Source organism: Salvelinus alpinus, chromosome 9, assembly GCF_045679555.1.
Source record: "Salvelinus alpinus chromosome 9, SLU_Salpinus.1, whole genome shotgun sequence".
NCBI classification, from domain to species: domain Eukaryota; kingdom Metazoa; phylum Chordata; class Actinopteri; order Salmoniformes; family Salmonidae; genus Salvelinus; species Salvelinus alpinus.
The window spans coordinates 86,460,238-86,480,542 of NC_092094.1; the positions used below are offsets into that span (position 1 = coordinate 86,460,238).

At 44.0% G+C, this 20,305-nt stretch overlaps 1 protein-coding gene across 4 annotated transcripts in view; it reads left to right on the plus strand.

Annotated features, from left to right (window-relative positions):
• The window catches only part of LOC139530899 (lateral signaling target protein 2 homolog), a 67,565-nt gene that overhangs the window by 14,032 nt on the left and 33,228 nt on the right, over window positions 1-20,305 (plus strand). The window contains exon 1 of one of the 4 annotated variants that reach the window (XM_071327685.1): window positions 1,168-1,465. The exons of 1 other annotated variant lie outside the window; for it this stretch is intronic. In XM_071327685.1, coding sequence (XP_071183786.1) covers window positions 1,406-1,465 — 60 coding nt within the window. In that variant the 5' untranslated portion in view covers window positions 1,168-1,405. Of the gene's footprint in view, window positions 1-1,167; window positions 1,466-20,305 lie in introns of those variants that run through there. 2 more of the 4 variants (XM_071327684.1, XM_071327687.1) reach the window with 2 other exon arrangements.

A 20,305-nucleotide genomic window follows, 5' to 3' on the forward strand; every position in this document is an offset into this window, starting at 1 on the left:
ACAGTTGCATCCCCATTGTGTCTGTCTTAACTTGTAGCCTGTGAGAAAGACCCGTGACGGCGAGCCGTGTGAGTGAGAGATGCTTCGGATTGGCAGCACACTCAGGGAGAAGGGCACAACGCAGCACCCTGGGCCGCAAAAGGCATGTCTTTTTTTTAGGGTGCATTACGGCCACAAAGGGGATGAGGGAGTGAAATTATAGGCATTATCAAGTGCTTGTCAAGTTGTGAATGTGTGACTGATGTAGTGTGTACAGCCTGCGCAAAAAACAAAGCAGAGCTCATGCCTTTCAAGCGACTTTTTTCAAATCATCATTAGTCTCATCGTGCAGCCTTACAATGTATTAAAAATCCAAACATATAGCCTAGCGTTTTTAGAACTCAAGTTACATTAACAACTCTAAATTAAGCATATAGGAGTACCTATTTCTTTGTTAACCACTCAACACAGAATAGCTGCACTCTCTCAAATCATTGAGAAAATATTTATATTTTATTCAGCAATGTTCAATTGTATTCTTCATACTATAAAATAATATAAAATAATGCCACGGAATTATAAGCAAATCTTGTCTGCTAAATTAACTAGTGTAGCCCACAGCCATTTATCATAGCCACATCAGGACCTAACATAAGGACAACTCAAAGTATGCTATTCTTTTCTTCTGAAATAGACTACATTTTCTTCATATCATGCTTCTTTAGACCAGTTTAAAATAAATAATGGATTTGTTGTGAAGGTGTAGGCTATATTACATGGATTTATTAGACTTTTTAAAATGTAGATGTTCCAAAGGTCAGCATCAGTAGCTTGTAGGCTATTTCTGCAAGCCATGAGCTGCTAAATGTGTTTATGTTAATTAACGGTCAATTACCGTGAGACCAAGTTATTTGCTTGACAATCACCAACTGACGAAATTTTGTGACTGCCACTGCCCTAGTCCTCAATTCCGGATTTGTTGGAATTAAGGTCTGCCCCCTTTGAAAGTTGGGGGTTCTCCGAATCAGCCCGAAGCGCAGACTGAGGGGATGCCTGAGTAGCTTCTCCCTCTGGTACTTCGTGGTCAATGGAGTCATCCTCGAGCAAGGACGGGGCCTGGCCAATACCTTCCCATGTACTTCGCTCTACGTCTAAGGACACCAGAGCCCAGCTGAGCGCAATGCACACAACTAGCGGGGTCGACAAGAGCCTGCATAGCGTGTTCAACGCCGAGGCAAGTAGTACAGAGCGGATGGGAATTAGTCCCGGACATGTAATGCCTGCAATTGCCAGGGCAAGCTTTGCTAGGCTTGTGCTGCTTTTTCTCCCTCTTCTCTGACAACTTGGCCAGTAAGCCTGTCGACATCTCGTTTCGACCGGATGGACGAAAGCAAATGGAATTACCGGGAGGCTAGCTAGCCACTCCATGCACTGCTACTACGACGCAAAGTTGGGAGAGACACGGGGTAACGTGAGCTTAAGCCAGGTAAGCAGAAACCGAAAGCTTTATTTACCAGGGTGTTGGGAAATAAATACAGTCTTTATACTTTCAGTGTAATGAAAGTAGAGCCAAAAGTAATGCTAGCTAATTAGCTGGCCATCTTCACCGGAGTGATGATAGCCAGCTAGCCGAGCCATCACGTGAGATACCAAGTCCCAACTCGGTGTGTAAACCAAGTAACTTGAGGTAGAAGGAACTGCAGGGTTATCTTTCACAGGGGAATGTAAAAGAGATGGTGCTTCAATGGTGGGGTAACACACTGAAGAAACCGCACCGTTCGTGCTAGCCAAACAAACTGAAAGAGTGTTTAGCCCAGAGGTTGCTCGCTAAAACATCAGTGTTGCGGTTAGCCCACTAACTAGCCAAGACACTCAAGTTCAGCTAGCTAACTCCGAACGGTGGGAACCGACGGAGAGAGCAATTGTGTGTAGGCCAGGCAACAGGTGTACGTAGCTAGCCGACGACAACAAGCTCTGCTGAGGTAACTTCACTCGTTGAAGTGAAGCTGAAGTTAACAGAATTCCTGAAATAGAAAATAAGCCACACAAAGCTCCGTGGTAGGGTGGTAACCCACACTGAAAGGAACAGTTAAGTTGAGAGCGAGTTTTCTGAAGAAAGCCTCTTAACTGGCTACTAACCAGATAGTGACCAAATAGACTTGTGAAGAGGCAAGGAATGAGGAAACCAGAGCAGTGCAGGGTATTATATAGACACACAGGGCGTACACCCACAAAGCTCTGATTGGCCCGTTAGGCGTGATTGAGTAAGGCTTCAACCAATGACCCGCAAAAGAGGGCGTGTCCCATAGTGAGATGTCAAACTGAGTCGACTGAAAGAGAACAGTCCTTGCCGCATGGGTTATGTTGCGAGGTTGTTCCTCTCTTTCCTACAGAGTAAATTTGAATTTGAGCCTTCAGCAACTATCTCCACATAATAGATGGGGACATTTCTTAATGTCCTATTATGCTCCTGCAGCTCAGAGAACACTGTTAGACTGTTAACTCCCTCTTGATTGTCCTCCAATTCAGTGATTTTGTCAAGATGTTAGGGAAAGTATTTTTGCAACCAGAATAACATAAACACAGTCATTGACAGCTAACATAATTGCTTCTCAGTACTTTTGCCAGGAGGAGTATTCTGCATTGCCTTTTCTGAGTATGCAGAGGGAAAGAATGTTGTGATATTACTTTTACCGGCCACTAAGTCTGTAGCATTCCGCTCTGACAGTGTTGTTCAACACCACATAGCTTTGTCATTTACAAATCAACTTTAAGTTGTTTATTTTTGAGCTATGTTCTCCTGGAGATAGAAAAGCTAAGGCTATTGATATTTTCAGAGTTGCGCTACTTCCTAGATAAGTCACATAGGGAGTTGTTTTTATTTTTCTCTCCTGCAAAACAATCGCCTTTCAGTGCTTTAAAGTACTCTGGTATGAAAGTGCAAACTACCTGAAAATAAGACCCACTGCTGTCCCCCCCAGAACACTGTACCCTTGGACTGTTGGAGGAAAGGCTCTGGCTATAGGGCAAACGTAGGATTAGATGATTTACCCACATTACAATGTTGTAAGATGAGATGGCTGTCATTCCTTCTTGCTCTGTTAAACTGGTCTTGCTGGTTTGGTCTGAATCGTCTCTTTCTGTAAAAGGTTGTTTAGAAACTGGGCCTGTTCTGTTTTACATTATTTGGCAGATGTTTGCTTGCTGTACAAGTACTGCTTCAAGTGCTCTACTATTATCCACTTATGGGAGAAATGCATTGAATCATGAACTAATAATAGATGGCTGTTTTATCCTCAATACCAAAAATGAAATACGGAAAGTTGTAACGCTCGTCTAAGTCGTCCTCCTCATCTGACGAGGAGAGGCGAGAAGGATCGGACCAATATGCAGCGTTGGTTGAATACATAATGAATTTATTAAATCAAGACGACGAACACGAAGAACACTTGATAACTACAAAACAATAAACGATGTGAACAAACCTGAACTAGAGAACATATAACATGAACGCACGAACAGGAAGGAACACACGAAAAGGAATGAAAGAACGAAACGAAACAGTACCGTGTGGTGCGACATACACAGACACAGCAACAATCACCCACAAACAGTGTGAATAGCCTACCTAAATATGGTTCTCAATCAGAGGAAACGTAAAACACCTGCCCCTGATTGAGAACCATATCAAGCTAATTAACCATGAACCCAACATAGAAACACATAACATAGAATGCCCACCCCAACTCACGCCCTGACCATACTAAACAAAGACAAAATAAAGGAAATCAGGTCAGGAACATGACAGAACCCCCCCCCCCCCTCAAGGTGCGAACTCCGGGCGCACCACCTAAAACTTTAGGGGAGGGTCTGGGTGGGCATCTGTCCACGGTGGCGGCTCTGGCTCTGGACGTTGTCCCCACCCCACCATAGTCAATCCCCGCTTTCGTAACCTCCTCCTAATGGCCACCCTCCAAATTAACCCCACCGGACTAAGGGGCAGCACCGGACTAAGGGGCAGCACCGGACTAAGGGGCAGCACCGGACTGAGGGGCAGCACCGGACTGAGGGGCAGCACCGGACTGAGGGGCAGCACCGGACTGAGGGGCAGCTCCGGACTGAGGGGCAGCTCCGGACTGAGGGGCAGCTCCGGACTGTCTGACGGCTCTGGCTGCTCATGGCTGGCTGACGGCTCTGGCTGCTCATGGCTGGCTGACGGCTCTGGCTGCTCATGGCTGGCTGACGGCTCTGGCTGCTCATGGCTGGCTGACGGCTCTGGCTGCTCATGGTTGGCTGACGGCTCTGGCTGCTCATGGCTGGCTGACGGCTCTGGCTGCTCATGGCTGGCTGACGGCTCTGGCTGCTCATGGCTGGCGGACGGCTCTGAAGGCTCATGGCTGGCGGGCGGCTCTGAAGGCTCAGGACAGACGGGCGGCTCTGAAGGCTCAGGACAGATGGGCGGCTCTGAAGGCTCAGGACAGACGGGCGGCTTTGAAGGCTCAGTACAGACGGGCGGCTTTGAAGGCTCAGTACAGACGGGCAGCGCAGGCGGCGCTTGGCAGACGGCCAGCTCAGACGGCGTTGGGCAGACGGGCAGTTCAGGCGCCGCTGGGCAGACAGCAGACTCTGGCCGGCTGAGGCACACTGTAGGCTTGGTGCGTGGTGCCGGAACTGGTGGTACCGGGCTGGAGACACGCACCATAGGGCGAGTGCGTGGAGGAGGAACAGGGCTCTGGAGACACACTGGAAGCCTGGTGCGTGGTGTTGGCACTGGTGGTACTGGGCTGGGGTGGGGAGGTGGCGCCGGATATACCGGACCGTGCAGGCGTACTGGCTCCCTTGAGCACCGAGCCTGCCCAACCTTACCTGGTTGAATGCTCCCCGTAGCCCGACCAGTGCGGGGAGGTGGAATAACCCGCACTGGGCTGTGTTGGCGAACCGGGGACACCATGCGTAAGGCTGGTGCCATGTATGCCGGCCCGAGGAGACGCACTGGAGACCAGACGCGTTGAGCCGGCTTCATGGCACCTGGCTCAATGCTCAATCTAGCGTGCGCTTTACCGCATAACACGGTGTCTGCCCGTACTCTCGCTCTCCACGGTAAGCACGGGGAGTTGGCGCAGGTCTCCTACCTGACTTCGCCACACTCCATTGTAGCCCCCCCCCCCCCCCAAGACATTTTTGGGCTTGACTCACAGGCTTCCAGCCTCGCTTCCGTGGTGCCTCCTCATACCACCGCCTCTCGGCTTTAGCTGCCTCCAGCTCTTCACGAGGGCGGCGATATTCTCCAGTTTGTGCCCAGGGTCCCTTACCGTCCAGAATTTCCTCCCATGTCCAGAAATCCTGCGATCGCTGCTGCTGCTTTTTCCCACGCCGCTTGGTCCTTTGTTGGTGGGTGATTCTGTAACGCTCGTCTAAGTCGTCCTCCTCATCTGACGAGGAGAGGCGAGAAGGATCGGACCAATATGCAGCGTTGGTTGAATACATTATGAATTTATTAAATCAAGACGACGAACACGAAGAACACTTGATAACTACAAAACAATAAACGATGTGAACAAACCTGAACTAGAGAACATATAACATGAACGCACGAACAGGAAGGAACACACGAAAAGGAATGAAAGAACGAAACGAAACAGTACCGTGTGGTGCGACAGACACAGCAACAATCACCCACAAACAAACAGTGTGAACAGCCTACCTAAATATGGTTCTCAATCAGAGGAAACGTAAAACACCTGCCCCTGATCGAGAACCATATCAGGCTAATTAACCATGAACCCAACATAGAAACACATAACATAGAATGCCCACCCCAACTCACGCCCTGACCATACTAAACAAAGACAAAATAAAGGAAATCAGGTCAGGAACGTGACAAAAGTAAGAATAAAGTGAGCGGAAGGTAGACGATGGGGTCAGTGTTCATGGAGACGTGGTTGACTGCACATGGCAGCAGACAGGGACAAAGACGAGACCTGGCTAAGGTCAAATCAAATTTGATTTGTCACATGCTTCATAAAACAACGGGTGAAATGCTTACTTACGGGCCCTTCTCAAACATGCAGAGGAAAAAAAGACGAGGTCAAAAGGAATATAACACGAGGAATAAATCCACAATTAGTAACTATAACTTGGCTATAAACACAAGGTACCAGTACCATGTCGATGTGCAGGGGTACGAGGTAATTGAGTACATATAAGTAGGGATGAAATGACTAGACAACAGGATAGATAATAAACAATAACAGAGTATATGATGAGTCAAAAAGTTAGAGCAAAAAGGGTCAATGCACATAGTCTGGGTAGCTATTTGGTTAACTATTTAGCAGTCTTATGGCAGTGGAAGATTTCCACTGAGCCAACATGGTCTCTCACCTCCTCATTCATAAGAAAGAGGAAGAGAGATGTCAGCAGGCTAAACCTGCACATTTGCCTCCCCTTTCCTAGCGTTATTCTATGAGGCATTCATTGACCTTCAGCCCCACACCACCTCATTTGTCAGTGTGACAGACCCAAAACCAGCGATGAGCCAGCCGGGCACGCTCAGCTCGCCTCCATCTGCCTGTATAGTCCGAGCAGATGGGAACAGAGCTGGGATGCTTTTCAATCCTCGCTTGCCAGTTGCCACTCTACCCTCTAGCCAAGCATATTAGTACCTGCATTTATTTAAAAAACACATCCCTCCCCCATCCATTCACACAGTTACAGGATAATATATACTGCATTTGAGACAGAAATGTCATGGATTGCAGCTTAAAGGAAAAATCCTCCCAAAACCACTCATTCCTTTAATTTACAGTGTTAAATGACACAATATTTTTTGTGAACAAATGTTTCATTTTGGTGTTATAATAGGGTTGGTAGCAACATGGAAAATAATTGTGGAAATCTGTTGCAGCTCAAGTCAACTACAAAATCCACAATGCAATGTTCCCATTATGGGCAGGCTGGCTGGCTAGCTAGGTAGCTAGCTAGCAAACGTAGCTACACACAATAACACCAAAGACAATATCAGCAAGTAAAGTAGCTAGTTAGCTGTAAAATCGCCTAAACAAACTTCACTATCAATTTCGGAGTCTACAATCTCACCATTGTGAGTGGACCAAGTACTTTGAGGTTGATCTAAAGCGGAAAGGTGGAATAAACAAGTCAGGAGCAGGTTTTCTTAATTGAACAAAGTTCTCTATTGAGGTATTTTTTTTCTTCTCAAACACTCCAACACAATCAAGGATGATCTTCTAAGGAAAACACAAATCTTATTCTTTACAAGAACAAGGAACACAAGGTGAGTATCTTTAAACTACAGTATAACATAAATCACGGGTGTGTCACCACCTTAACGATTCGTTCGTGGAGCGCTCCCTTCGGATCCATGGTGGCCATTCCCAAGAGGTAGTTTCTCTTCTTCTCCCTTCCGAAGGGAGCTCTCCACGAACGGATTGTTAAGGCGGTGACACACCCGCGATTCTGGGACAAGGAGTGCTCTCCTTCAAGGAGTGAATGGGAGTCTATTGGGCGATACCTCAAATACCCAACATTAGCACGAATTTCGTAAACAATAAGTACATCATTACAAATATTTTCCGAGATGTGAGATAATTAACTTGTTATCTGTAATATCGTATAGCTTTGGAATCGTGACATTACGTACAGTACCAGTCAAAGGTTTGGACACACCTACTCATTCAAAGGTCTTTCTTTATTTTTACTATTTTCTACATTGTAGAATAGTAGTGAAGACATCAAAACTATGACATAACACATATGGAATCATGTAGTAACCAAAAAAGTGTTAAACAAATCTAAATATATTTTAGATTCTTCAAAGTAGCCACTCTTTGCCTTGATGACAGCTTTGCACACTCTTGGCATTCTCTCAACCAGCTTCATGAGGAATGCTTTTCCAACAGTCTTGAAGGAGTTCCCACATACGCTGAGCACTTGTTGACTGCTTTTCCCTTACTCTGTGGTCCAACTCATCCCAAACCATCTCAATTGGGTTGTGGTCGGGTGATCTGATGCAGCACTCAATCACTCTCCTTCTTGGTCAAATAGCCCTTACACGGCCCGGAGGTGTATTTTGGGTCATTGTCCTGTTGAAAAACAAAAGATAGTCTCACTAAGCACAAACCAGATGGGATGGCGTATCGCTGCAGAATTCTGTAGTCGCCATGCTGGTTAATTGCGCCTTGAATTCTAAATAAATCACAGATAGTGTCACCAGCAAAGCACCATTACACCTCCTCCTCCATGCTTCACGGTGGGAACCACACATGCGGAGATCATCCGTTCACCTACTCTGCATCTCACAAAGACACGGCGGGTGGAACCAAAAATCTCAAATTTGGACTGTGAAGACAGATTTCCGCCGGTCTAATGTCTATTGCAAGTCTCTTCTTCTTATTGGTGTCCCTTTAGTAGTGGTTTCTTTTCAGCAATTCAACCATGAAGGCCTGATTCACGTAGTCTCCTCTGAACAGTTGATGTTGAGATGTCTGTTACTTGAACTCTGTGATGCATTTATTTGGGCTGCAATCTGAGGTGCAGTTAACTCTAATGAACTTATCCTCTGCAGCAGAGGTAACTCTGGGTCTTCCTTTCCTGTGGCGGTCCTCATGAGAGCCAGTTTCATCATAGCGCTTGATGGTTTTTGCAACTGCACTTGAAGAAACTTTCAAAGTTCTTGACATTTTCCGCATTGACTGACCTTTATGTCTTAAAGTAATGATGGACTGCAGTTTCTCTTTGCTTATTTGAGCTGTTCTTGCCATAATAAGGACTTGGTTTTTACCAAATAGGGCTCTCTTCTGTATACCAACCCTGCCTTGTCACAACACAACTGATCGGTTCAAACACATTAAGGAAATAAATTCCACAAATTAACAAGGCACACCTGTTAATAGAAATGCATTCCAGGGGCCTTTCTCATGAAGCTGGTTGAGAGAATGCCAAGAGTGTGCAAAGCTGTCATCAAGGCAAAGGGTGGCTACTTTGAAGAATCTCAAATATAAAATGTATTTTGATTTGTTGATAACTTTTTTGGTTACTACATTTTTCCATATATATGTTATTTCATAGTTTTGATGTCTTCACTATTATTCTACAATGTAGAAAATAGTTAAAAATAAAGAAAACCCTTTGAAAGAGTAGGTGTATCCAGACTTTTGACTGGAGAGTGAGAGATTTTTACGAATCAATACTTGGAGTCAAAATATCGATATAATATCATCCAAAATAATATTATGATATGTACCTGTATTGATATTTTACCCCATCACCACTATCTGGTGGTTAGGCTGTGTAGTGGGCAACTTGCACCTTCTCATGAAGGTGTAACAAACACGAGTGCTTATGGGAAGGAGGTGCCACAGACGCTTTGGATTACATTATTTACTGAATATCTCTTAAAATAATAGTTATTATTGTTGTTTGATTTGTTCACTGTGTGTTTGAAATGTAAGTCTTGTCTGTTTTGAAAGACGAATACTACTCCATATAGCCTAATTTTGCCTAAATTCTTAAGAACCTAACCAAAGTCATGTCCTTTTCGTTATTCAGCATCCCTTAGCTGTCAGGGAAATATTGCTGTAAAATACAGAAAAAGCTAAAGAAACCAAAGTAATTAGCGGCTTGTCTGGTCCAGAGTGGGTTCTGTACAATTGGCACCAAGAGGGAGTGAGAGGGTGTAACGATTCTCTAATTCCTCCTCCTCGGACGAGGAGAGGAGAGAGGGATCTGAAGACCAATGTGCAGCGAGGTATGATGACATATTTATTTAAGAACAGACGAAAACACGAACTTGACTATAAACTAACAAAACAACAAACGGAGTAGACAAACCTGGACATGCGAACTTACATAAAACGCAGAACTCACGAACAGGAAAATGACTACACAAAAGACCGAACTTACAAACAACCCGAACAGTCCCGTATGGTGCGACAAACACTGACACAGGAGACAACCACCCACAACGAACACTGTGAAACAACCTACCTAAATATGACTCTCAATTAGAGGAACGCCAAACACCTGCCTCTAATTGAGAGCCATACCAGGCAACCCTTAAACCAACATAGAAACAGACAACATAGAATGCCCACCCAAACTCACGTCCTGACCAACTAACACATACAACAAACTAACAGAAATAGGTCAGGAACGTGACAGAGGGAGCAGCAAATTGCTGAGCCGTGGCCAACATGCCTGAATATTTAGGCTGGTTTCTCCAGCTCTTTATGCTGCCCTACCAAGCAAAAAGGCAGTAACTGCTCATTTGGTCGAAAAGGATTTAATGTAATTTTTGCTACATTAAATACATGCTTAATCATGTGGACAAGTATCCTGCCTCTATTGTGTTTTGGAGAAAATGGGGGTCATGTTAGCAGTAACTGCATAAAGTTACTGTGAAACCAAGGTAAATAAAAGCATTTTTTCTCAGTTCCACGCTATGAACAGTTACTGCCTTTTTGCTTGGTAGGGCAGTATGGATGTCTCCATTCTGCTTACCTAACAGCCGTGACATAATTGATTTGGTGTCAGCTGCCTGGATTTAGAGAGCTGACCCATGGTGCACATCTAGACAGGCCAGCCGATTGAAGGCCTTTTTGAAATTAATTGCAGGATTGGTATACCGTCTGCTGTGTCCTAGGTGTGGGGGGAAATGATTGAATGCAAGGAGCTGTGGAGAGGTTGGGATTGAACGCCACCGGGGAGACGCCTCTAGTGAGGGCAGATAATGAGAGTTTCATGGATTTCTTTTGACATTACGACATGTTGATAACAATCTGTGGTCCCTCGATTAGATTGGGACAGGTTCTTTGATTCCACTTTATAGACGCAGTACCATGCACTTGAGGTGTCCTTTGCATTGAGTGTATGAGTCTGTTTGCAGCAGCAGGCAATGAAATGCACAATAACACTCCTTCTCTCGCCACCATCTCTCCAGCGGGAAAAAAGGGAGGGAGTGAGCCAGGGAGGGAGAACAGTAGGCCTATATTTTGGGGATTTGTTCTTTCTTGGCATTGGTTACGGTTGGCAGGAGATAAAATAAAAGGATGCGCCTCTCACAGCTTTCACACACTGGTATTTCTTCCTTTTTGTTTCTCCTGACTATTCAGTCTCACACCATGGGAGTTTTTGAGAACAAAGTCTCTGAGAAGGGCAGATTGAACAGCCAATGCTGTACAAACATTAGTCTAGTCCTACTGTTCATTGTGATTGAAATTTGCAGCAAAGATAAATATTTGTTTCATATTATTTGTTGAGATTTGCTGTAAAAAACATGTTGAGTCGTGGCTTTTGGTAATTCATGTTTTGCAAGTTGATATAGCCTAAATTTAAAGATGGAACACGTGCTCAGAATCTTCAACTAGTTCACCATTGGATGGAGACGTCAATTGGGTGATTTTCCACTCTGTAAATGTGCCCACAGTTGAGTATGGCATGTGGTTTGTGTATAAATATCTTCTCTGCAGATGGCGGGCACCATGGCAGAAAGGACCAAGATCTCCTCCATGGAAACTGGACAGTGTGTATGTGGATGAAGAAAACCTGCAAGATGTATTTGTGTGTGCGGTCCCTGCAGTCAGTCTTCATCCACGACTGTCATAATGTCTCTTTTCTCGAGCCTATATGGTCAAACTCTATGGTCAAACTCTTTGTCCATCCATGACAATGGGCTGTTTCTGTGTGGACAGACTGAGCTAAGGCTTACTGAGTTGAGTTATGTTCCACAACAGTAGAAAGGGTAATAGTTCAGAGTTTATTTTATGGAGGTCTGACCAGAGCCCAAGGAGCTGACTCATTAGAATAGTACATTATTTATTTCAGCTCTCTGTCGAAGTAAATTGACTAGAAGTATTTTCTATTTTGTCCTGATTTATTACATATCTTTTTTTGATATAATAGCTTGTTACAGAATGAAGACAAACACAATGCCATGATGTATCTAAGAAGAAACTACATTCTGTCTCTCCTGGCCTTTCACTTCCGCCTCCCTGTCACCCCATCGGCCTAATTTATGCTGTTGTTTTGGGAATTTGAAATCCCCCCTCCATCTGTAGCCACCACAGCAGTCAGCCTGTACTGGATTGTATAACGGGATTAGTGCTTGCATAAAAACATCCTGGTGGTCACGGGTCCTAAGGAAGTGTGTGGGGTGGGAGGGTCCCCACATGCAACGCTGCCATCCAAGGGTCTGGGGACCCGCTTGCAGCAGCACTAATCCTCTTAGCCCCCCCTCTGTGCTGCGGCTGCTCCATCCTGCCCTGCCAACTCTTGTGCCAGGCACGTGTTCCATACTCCATCAGCTCCATCTCTCAGATCAAACATCAGATGATGACAGTGGCCGTTAAGACCCACACAATCAGATGATGACAGTGGCCGTTAAGACCCACACAATCAGATGATGACAGTGGCCGTTAAGACCCACACAATCAGATGATGACAGTGGCCGTTAAGACCCACACAATCAGATGATGACAGTGGCCGTTAAGACCCACACAATCAGATGATGACAGTGGCCGTTAAGACCCACACAATCAGATGATGACAGTGGCCGTTTAGACCCACACAATCAGATGATGACAGTGGCCGTTTAGACCCACACAATCAGATGATGACAGTGGCCATTAAGACCCACACAATCAGATGATGACAGTGGCCGTTTAGACCCACACAATCAGATGATGACAGTGGCCGTTAAGACCCACACAATCAGATGATGACAGTGGCCGTTAAGACCCACACAATCAGATGATGACAGTGGCCGTTAAGACCCACACAATCAGATGATGACAGTGGCCGTTTAGACCCACACAATCAGATGATGACAGAGGCCGTTAAGACCCACACAATCAGATGATGACAGTGGCCGTTTAGACCCACACAATCAGATGATGACAGTGGCCGTTAAGACCCACACAATCAGATGATGACAGTGGCCGTTAAGACCCACACAATCAGATGATGACAGTGGCCGTTAAGACCCACACAATCAGATGATGACAGTGGCCGTTAAGACCCACACAATCAGATGATGACAGTGGCCGTTAAGACCCACACAATCAGATGATGACAGTGGCCGTTAAGACCCACACAATCAGATGATGACAGTGGCCGTTAAGACCCACACAATCAGATGATGACAGTGGCCGTTAAGACCCACACAATCAGATGATGACAGTGGCCGTTAAGACCCACACAATCAGATGATGACAGTGGCCATTAAGACCCACACAATCAGATGATGACAGTGGCCGTTAAGACCCACACAATCAGATGATGACAGTGGCCGTTAAGACCCACACAATCAGATGATGACAGTGGCCATTAAGACCCACACAATCAGATGATGACAGTGGCCGTTAAGACCCACACAATCAGATGATGACAGTGGCCGTTAAGACCCACACAATCAGATGATGACAGTGGCCGTTAAGACCCACACAATCAGATGATGACAGTGGCCGTTAAGACCCACACAATCAGATGATGACAGTGGCCGTTAAGACCCACACAATCAGATGATGACAGCCTCAACCAGATCCAAATGGGAAGCTGATCATGACTATGATAGTCTTCAAAGTCGAGACATAATTGACCAAGGACCTAAAAGTTGTCTTTGCAGGGTAGCAGAGAGGTTTAATGCTGACCAATGGGCCTGACTAGGACCTTCGCTGTGTACAGCTGCTCTGCTCATTTGCCAGTAGCTGGCAGATACAGAATGGGCTGTTGCGGACAGTGTGAGTGAGACAGGTTCTCCTCCACAACAGTTGCTTGTGCTGTGTGTGAGTGAGGTAGCCTATGTTTGGCAGGCAGCCAGGAGGCAGGTGAGTGATTCTGGAAAATGAAGGGCAGAGGAAGGCTTGTTATGAACGCCCTGACGTAGAGTCTATCTATGATGTGCAGGTACTGATGATGATGTAGGTTCATGGAGCAGTATTAGCCACCCCCACCATTTAAATGGAAATGAAGTCCGGAGTCGGCACCACCACAGGGACACTGGAGGAGACTGCTGCTTGAGACAACACAGAGGTTTAACAAGATTATGCAGGCATGCGAGACGACGCACCTCGAATGACAACATCCCACTTTGTTCAATTACACTGATATCATCAAAGCTAAACCACCCAATTGGAAACAGTCACCAAGTCTGTTTTAAGTGTAGCCTAAGCCTAATATTGGTGCAGGTGTAGAGAATAGCCTTGAATATGTATCACTAATCCATCCATGGTTAGGTTATGAGTGGTTAATCATCTGTAATGACAGGTTTTTGACCACAGAGAATGAACAGGTTTGAGTCATATGAAAGAGAGGATCAAGGACATCTGACAGCAGTAGTAATTACAGGCCCTTGTCCTGCCACAGGGGATGGTCGGTCACTGAATCTGCTGAATCATTTTCTCAATCAAGGTAGTGGTTGGTTGTCCTCAAGCAAGGGGACATGAGTTGCAGTTTTTACAGTAGATTCCCAAACCCTCGCAACCTCTCCTTAAGAGACTGATTTTAATCACAACAAGAAAATGTGGTTTAAAGTTGATTGGTTACAGACACTGTTATAGAAAATGGATTGTAGCCTGTCAAGTTGTTGGAAAATTGGTGTTCTGACTAGTCCTGCTCCCTTCAATCACACCAACTATTGTTATCCACTACATTTTGTTTCACTGAATCATAGCTACAGTTTAGTCATTCTTTTACCACTGACAGTTTGTCTTATCTCTTTTGACATCCTTACTTTTGTTTTGCATTTAGTTGTCACTCAGTTATAACAAGGTTTCAAATCTGTCACTGTGACTAATCATAAATCATCTGTTATCCTGGACTATGGGAAGAAAGGGTTGCTCTCATTTTATCACTGGAATGACCTAACATTTCATACGTGCCCTATTTATTCACCAACTGGACTATAGGTTTGGCTGAGCTGAAAATTGTGACATGTTGCGTTGTCACATTGACATATGTTTTACTAACAGATTAGTTGTCATGCAGGTGCCAGAATTGACAGGGACACTTAAGACATACCTGTCATTCCGATGAGATGAAGTGGAAAAGAATGTTGACAGGCTTTATGCTAGGGAGAAGTTTTAGACTCACTTGTAGAATTTTCAGGCACTGTAATGTGTAACTGTATTTCATGTCACTGTAGGCCTAAGTATCATACCAAATCCCTTCATGTGGTAAGTGACTGTTTCCGTATGACTGATCAGGGAGGTTGGATGAGAAATACCCTTCTAGTTTCTACCCTCATAAGAAAGATGGGTCAAAATGTCCAGCATATCACCCTCTATAGACTTCGGCCCATGACGCAACCGCTGTTGGAATGTTCCCTCTTGAGTGTGGAATGCCGCAGGAGGAGGCCATAGAGCTACTGCTATCTCAATGGCTTTTTGTCTTCCTCTGAGTCTTGTGGACCTCGCCTGTGTCCTACCGTAACTCCCAGAGGAATGCCATCCCTCTCTCTATGGGCTGTGTTGTGGCCCTAAAGGTCAACCCCTGGCCTGGTACGGCTTCCTATCCAGCCACTTGTATGGCCTACATGTCATCCTGCAGACAATCATTTGACTAACATGCAAATGAATGTAGCCCGGTAGGCGATATCTAGATCTGTTTAAAGCTTCAGCCAACTCCTATGATGTTTGTTGTCATGCCATATGTGTTTGCATGACAACAGAATATGACAGAGGAAAGGCTAAAGGGAATCTGCCTCTGTCTTTGAATTCTACTCCAGGGCTGCATTCAGTGCAGATAAAAAGGTGTACACTGTGCAAAGTTTAATTAAACGGAAACGGTGCTGTCCTGAATGACCAGTTGAAAAACTGGGAGGGGTTGGGTTGTGCACCGCTGCCCTTTTTTAAAAACGTCACTCATTGCTTCAAGCCACACCCCGCCCATACCCTCCAAACGTTCCTCAAAGTCTTGTAGAAAAAAGCAGGAAGGGAAGCGCTGCAATGGTACGCAATAGTAGGTTTTTGTAGACAGAAGGTGCTCTTTGGTAAAAGGGGTAAATTGGTCATCAAAAAGAAACGCGGACCAAGGCACTCTTCATATAATTAATTAAAATGCCTTTTTGTATGGCATGTTCAAGGGAAACAAAGATGGAAAACTCTGATGCATTTCAACTGCATGGACTTTGTCAGGGAGTACAAAGTCTGTTCATTAACATTTTGGGGAAACGTGCCGTTCAGTACAAACCGTCACACAATGTAGGAAACGTTTAATCGAACTGAACGCACCCCAGTTGTTTGAGCACAAACCTTCTGTTGTTTCTGTCTTTGAATTTGTCACCCATGATGCACCATCTTCTCAGCTACCCTCCTGGCTCAGCGGTGGTGGTTTACAGCAGCAGGCACTTATTAACCTGTGTTCTCTTATCTGTGCTCACTGACCCACACTGAAGATGGGATGGTCAGTGGTGTGAAGACTAATTGTGTGTTTATGCTTTCACTGTCTCCTCTCTGAGAGCTACTTATTTCTTAGAAAACCATATAGGCCCTCTGTTTCCTCAGCTGTTTGTCTATCTGCTCTAATGCTTTTTGTTTAGGACCATACACAAACACACACTATCGGCCTCTGCCTTTTCTCCTCTCTATCAGCCTCTGCCTTTTCTCCTCTCTATCAACCTCTGTCTGGAGCACTCTCACAATCTGCCAGTTCCTCTCTTTCTATATCAAGAATTGTAATACCAATGTCTATCAAAGTACAGCCATTCCTCTCCCCTTCAGTAATGTGTATATTGGATGTCATGTTAGTTCAGTGATTTTTGGCCTGTTGCGATGTATTGTACGCTTGGGCGGTATACCGTATATACCAGGGTTCCCCAACTGGCGGCCCACGGGTGGTTTTATTTGATCTCCCCCCAGGAAATCAGCTCCTGTAATGATGGGACGGTGAGTCGGAAGCAGGTGCAGGTGAAACGTTTTAATAAAACAACAAAATCAAGAACACAACACTAACATAAGGCAGTACGCTGATAAACAAGAACAATACCAACTGGTGAGTGAAAAGGGGAGAGTGACATATAAAGGGGAGGAAATGATGAAGGTAATGGAGTCCAGGTGTGAATCATAATGATTCACAGGTGCGCGTAATGATGAGTGCCAGGTGTATGTAATGATGAATCCCAGGACCGGTGGTTAGTATTCTGGCGACATCGTACGCCAGAGGGGAGGAGCAGGAGCAGATGTGACAGCTCCAAGCTATTTTAATGTAAGAAATCTATTCAATTTTTTTTCACACATAATAGAGAGACGTGGTCATATACAAATGTAAGCAAGGTTTGAAATGATTATGTTTTAGTCAAACATTATATCTGTTTGGGCTTCTCGCGGCCAATTTGCAATCTACAAATTATTTGTAATTATGTTCCGACCATCAGCTCAAGAAAAAATATTCTATTTAAGTTTAATACATTTGAATATTTCAGGCTACTTTTTAAGTAAATACCTACAGTCAACTTGTGCAATACGTTAGGTGAAATGAAGAACGCAATGTTCTTTATCTCCTACCACATTATGTAGCTTACGGTAGTCCCCAGTCACGTGGTGTTTGTTTACAAGCACAAAACGACGAGAGAACGGAGCCTTGAGTCACTCACTGTTGTGCAGTATTTTATTTATTTTATTTAACTTTTATTTAACTAGGCAAGTCATTTAAGAACAAATTCTTATTTACAATGACGGCCTACCAAAAGGCAAAATACCTCCTAGGGGGACGGGGGCTGGGATTTAAAACATTTAATTAAATAAAAAAATAACATAAATATAGGACAAAACACAAATCACGACAAGAGAGACAACACAACACTACATATAGAGAGACCTAAGACAACAACACAGCATGGTAGCAACACAACATGACAACAACATGGTAGCAACACAACATGGTAGCATGCGCCAGGTGATCTAATTACAGTATGGAATTCATAACTAAATGTTTGCCAGCTAGATATCTTACAACTATTAAGTTAACTGTCTAAAAGGAGCTAAATGCTTTGCAGTTGTGCATTTGGTCTGCTAATTTAATAGCTAGTTAGCTATCTAGTTAAGTGGTTAGCTTCTTCCAAAATCAAGCATTCGCTTGGTAACAGAATCGCCTTCTGGATCAAGAGCCTTGCTGTTTAATATTAGTTTTGTGCTTGCAGCAAAATGTGAGTAGCATTTTTTGTTACTTGTGTACTTGTATTGTTTAGGTCAGAAACAGGACAAAATGTTCGCAATGCGCTCATTAGCATTTAGTTAGCATTCTCTATAAGGATTCCTTATTCCTTCCTTCCTTAGTACTTGTTAGCATTTTGTTATCATTCTGGTAAGTGAAATATTTGGGGCTTCTCCCACAGCCCGCCAGTGAGCTTCCTCTCACTACCATATTTGGTAGTGAGTGGAAACGCCAACCGGATGCTTCACATTAGAGGTCGACGATTATGATTTTTCAACGCCGATACCGATTATTGGAGGACCAAAAAAAGCCGATACCGATTAATCGGCCGATTAAAAAAAATTGAAAAACTTTTTTTTTTACATTTGTAATAATGACAATTACAACAATACTGAATGAACACTTATTTTAACTTAATATAATATATCAATAAAATCAATTTAGCCTCAAATAAATAATGAAACATGTTCAATTTGGTTTAAATAATGCAAAAACAAAGTGTTGGAGAAGAAAGTAAAAGTGTATGTGCTATGTAAAAAAGCTAACGTTTAAGTTCCTTGCTCAGAACATGAGAACATATGAAAGCTGGTGGTTCCTTTTAACAACAGTTTTCAATATTCCCAGGTAAGAAGTTTTAGGTTGTAGTTATTATAGGAATTATAGGACTATTTCTCTCTATACCATTTGTATTTCATATACCTTTGACTATTGGATGTTCTTATAGGCACTTTAGTATTGCCAGTGTAACAGTATAGCTTCTGTCCCTCTTCTCGCCCCTACCTGGGCTCAAACCAGGAACACATCGACAACAGCCACCCTCGAAGCATCGTTACCCATCGCTCCACAAAAGCCGCGGCCCTTGCAGAGCAAGGGGAACAACTACTCCAAGTCTCAGAACGAGTGACGTCACCGATTGAAACGCTATTAGCGCGCACCCCGCTAACTAGCTAGCCATTTCACATCGGTTACACCAGCCTAATCTCGGGAGTTGATAGGCTTGAAGTCATAAACAGCTCAATGCTTGAAGCATTGCGAAGAGCTGCTGGCAAAACGCACGAAAGTGCTGTTTGAATGAATGCTTACGAGCGTGCTGCTGCCTACCATCGCTCAGTCAGACTGCTCTATCAAATATCAAATCATAGACCTAATTATGACATAATAACACACAGAAATACGAGCCTTTGGTCATTAATATGGTAGAATCCGGAAACTATCATTTAGAAAACAAAACGTTTATTCTTTCAGTGAAATACGGAACCGTTCCGTATTTTATCTAACGGGTGGCATCCATAAGTCTAAATATTACTGTTACATTGCACAACCTTTAATGTTATGTCATAATTACGTAAAATTCTGGCAAATTAGTTCGCAACGAGCCAGGCGGCCGAAACTGTTGCATATACCCTGACTCTGCGTGCAATGAACGCAAGAGAAGTGACACAATTTCACCTGGTTAATATTGCCTGCTAACCTAGATTTCTTTTAGCTAAATATGCAGGTTTAAAAAATATATACTTCTGTGTATTGATTTTAAGAAAGGCATTGATGTTTATGGTTAGGTACAGTCGTGCAACGATTGTGCTTTTTTCGCAAATGCGCTTTTGTTAAATCATCCCCCGTTTGGCGAAGTTGGCTGTCTTTGTTAGGAAGAAATAGTCTTCACACAGTTCGCAACGAGCTAGGCGGCCCAAACTGCTGCATATAACCTGACTCTGTTGCAAGAGAAGTGACACAATTACCCTAGTTAAAATAAATTCATGTTAGCAGGCAATATTAACTAAATATGCAGGTTTAAAAATATATACTTGTGTATTGATTTTAAGAAAGGCATTGATGTTTATGGTTAGGTACACGTTGGAGCAACGACAGTCCTTTTTCGCGAATGCGCACTGCATCGATTATATTCAACGCAGGACACGCTAGATAAACTAGTAATATCATCAACCATGTGTAGTTAACTTATGATTGATTGATTGATTGTTTTTTATAAGATAAGTTTAATGCTAGCTAGCAACTTACCTTGGCTTCTTACTGCATTCGTGTAACAGGCGGGCTCCTCGTGGAGTGCAATGTAAGGCAGGTCGTTAGAGCGTTGGACTAGTTAACTGTAAGGTTGCGAGATTGAATCCCCGAGCTGACAAGTTAAAAATCTGTCGTTTTGCCC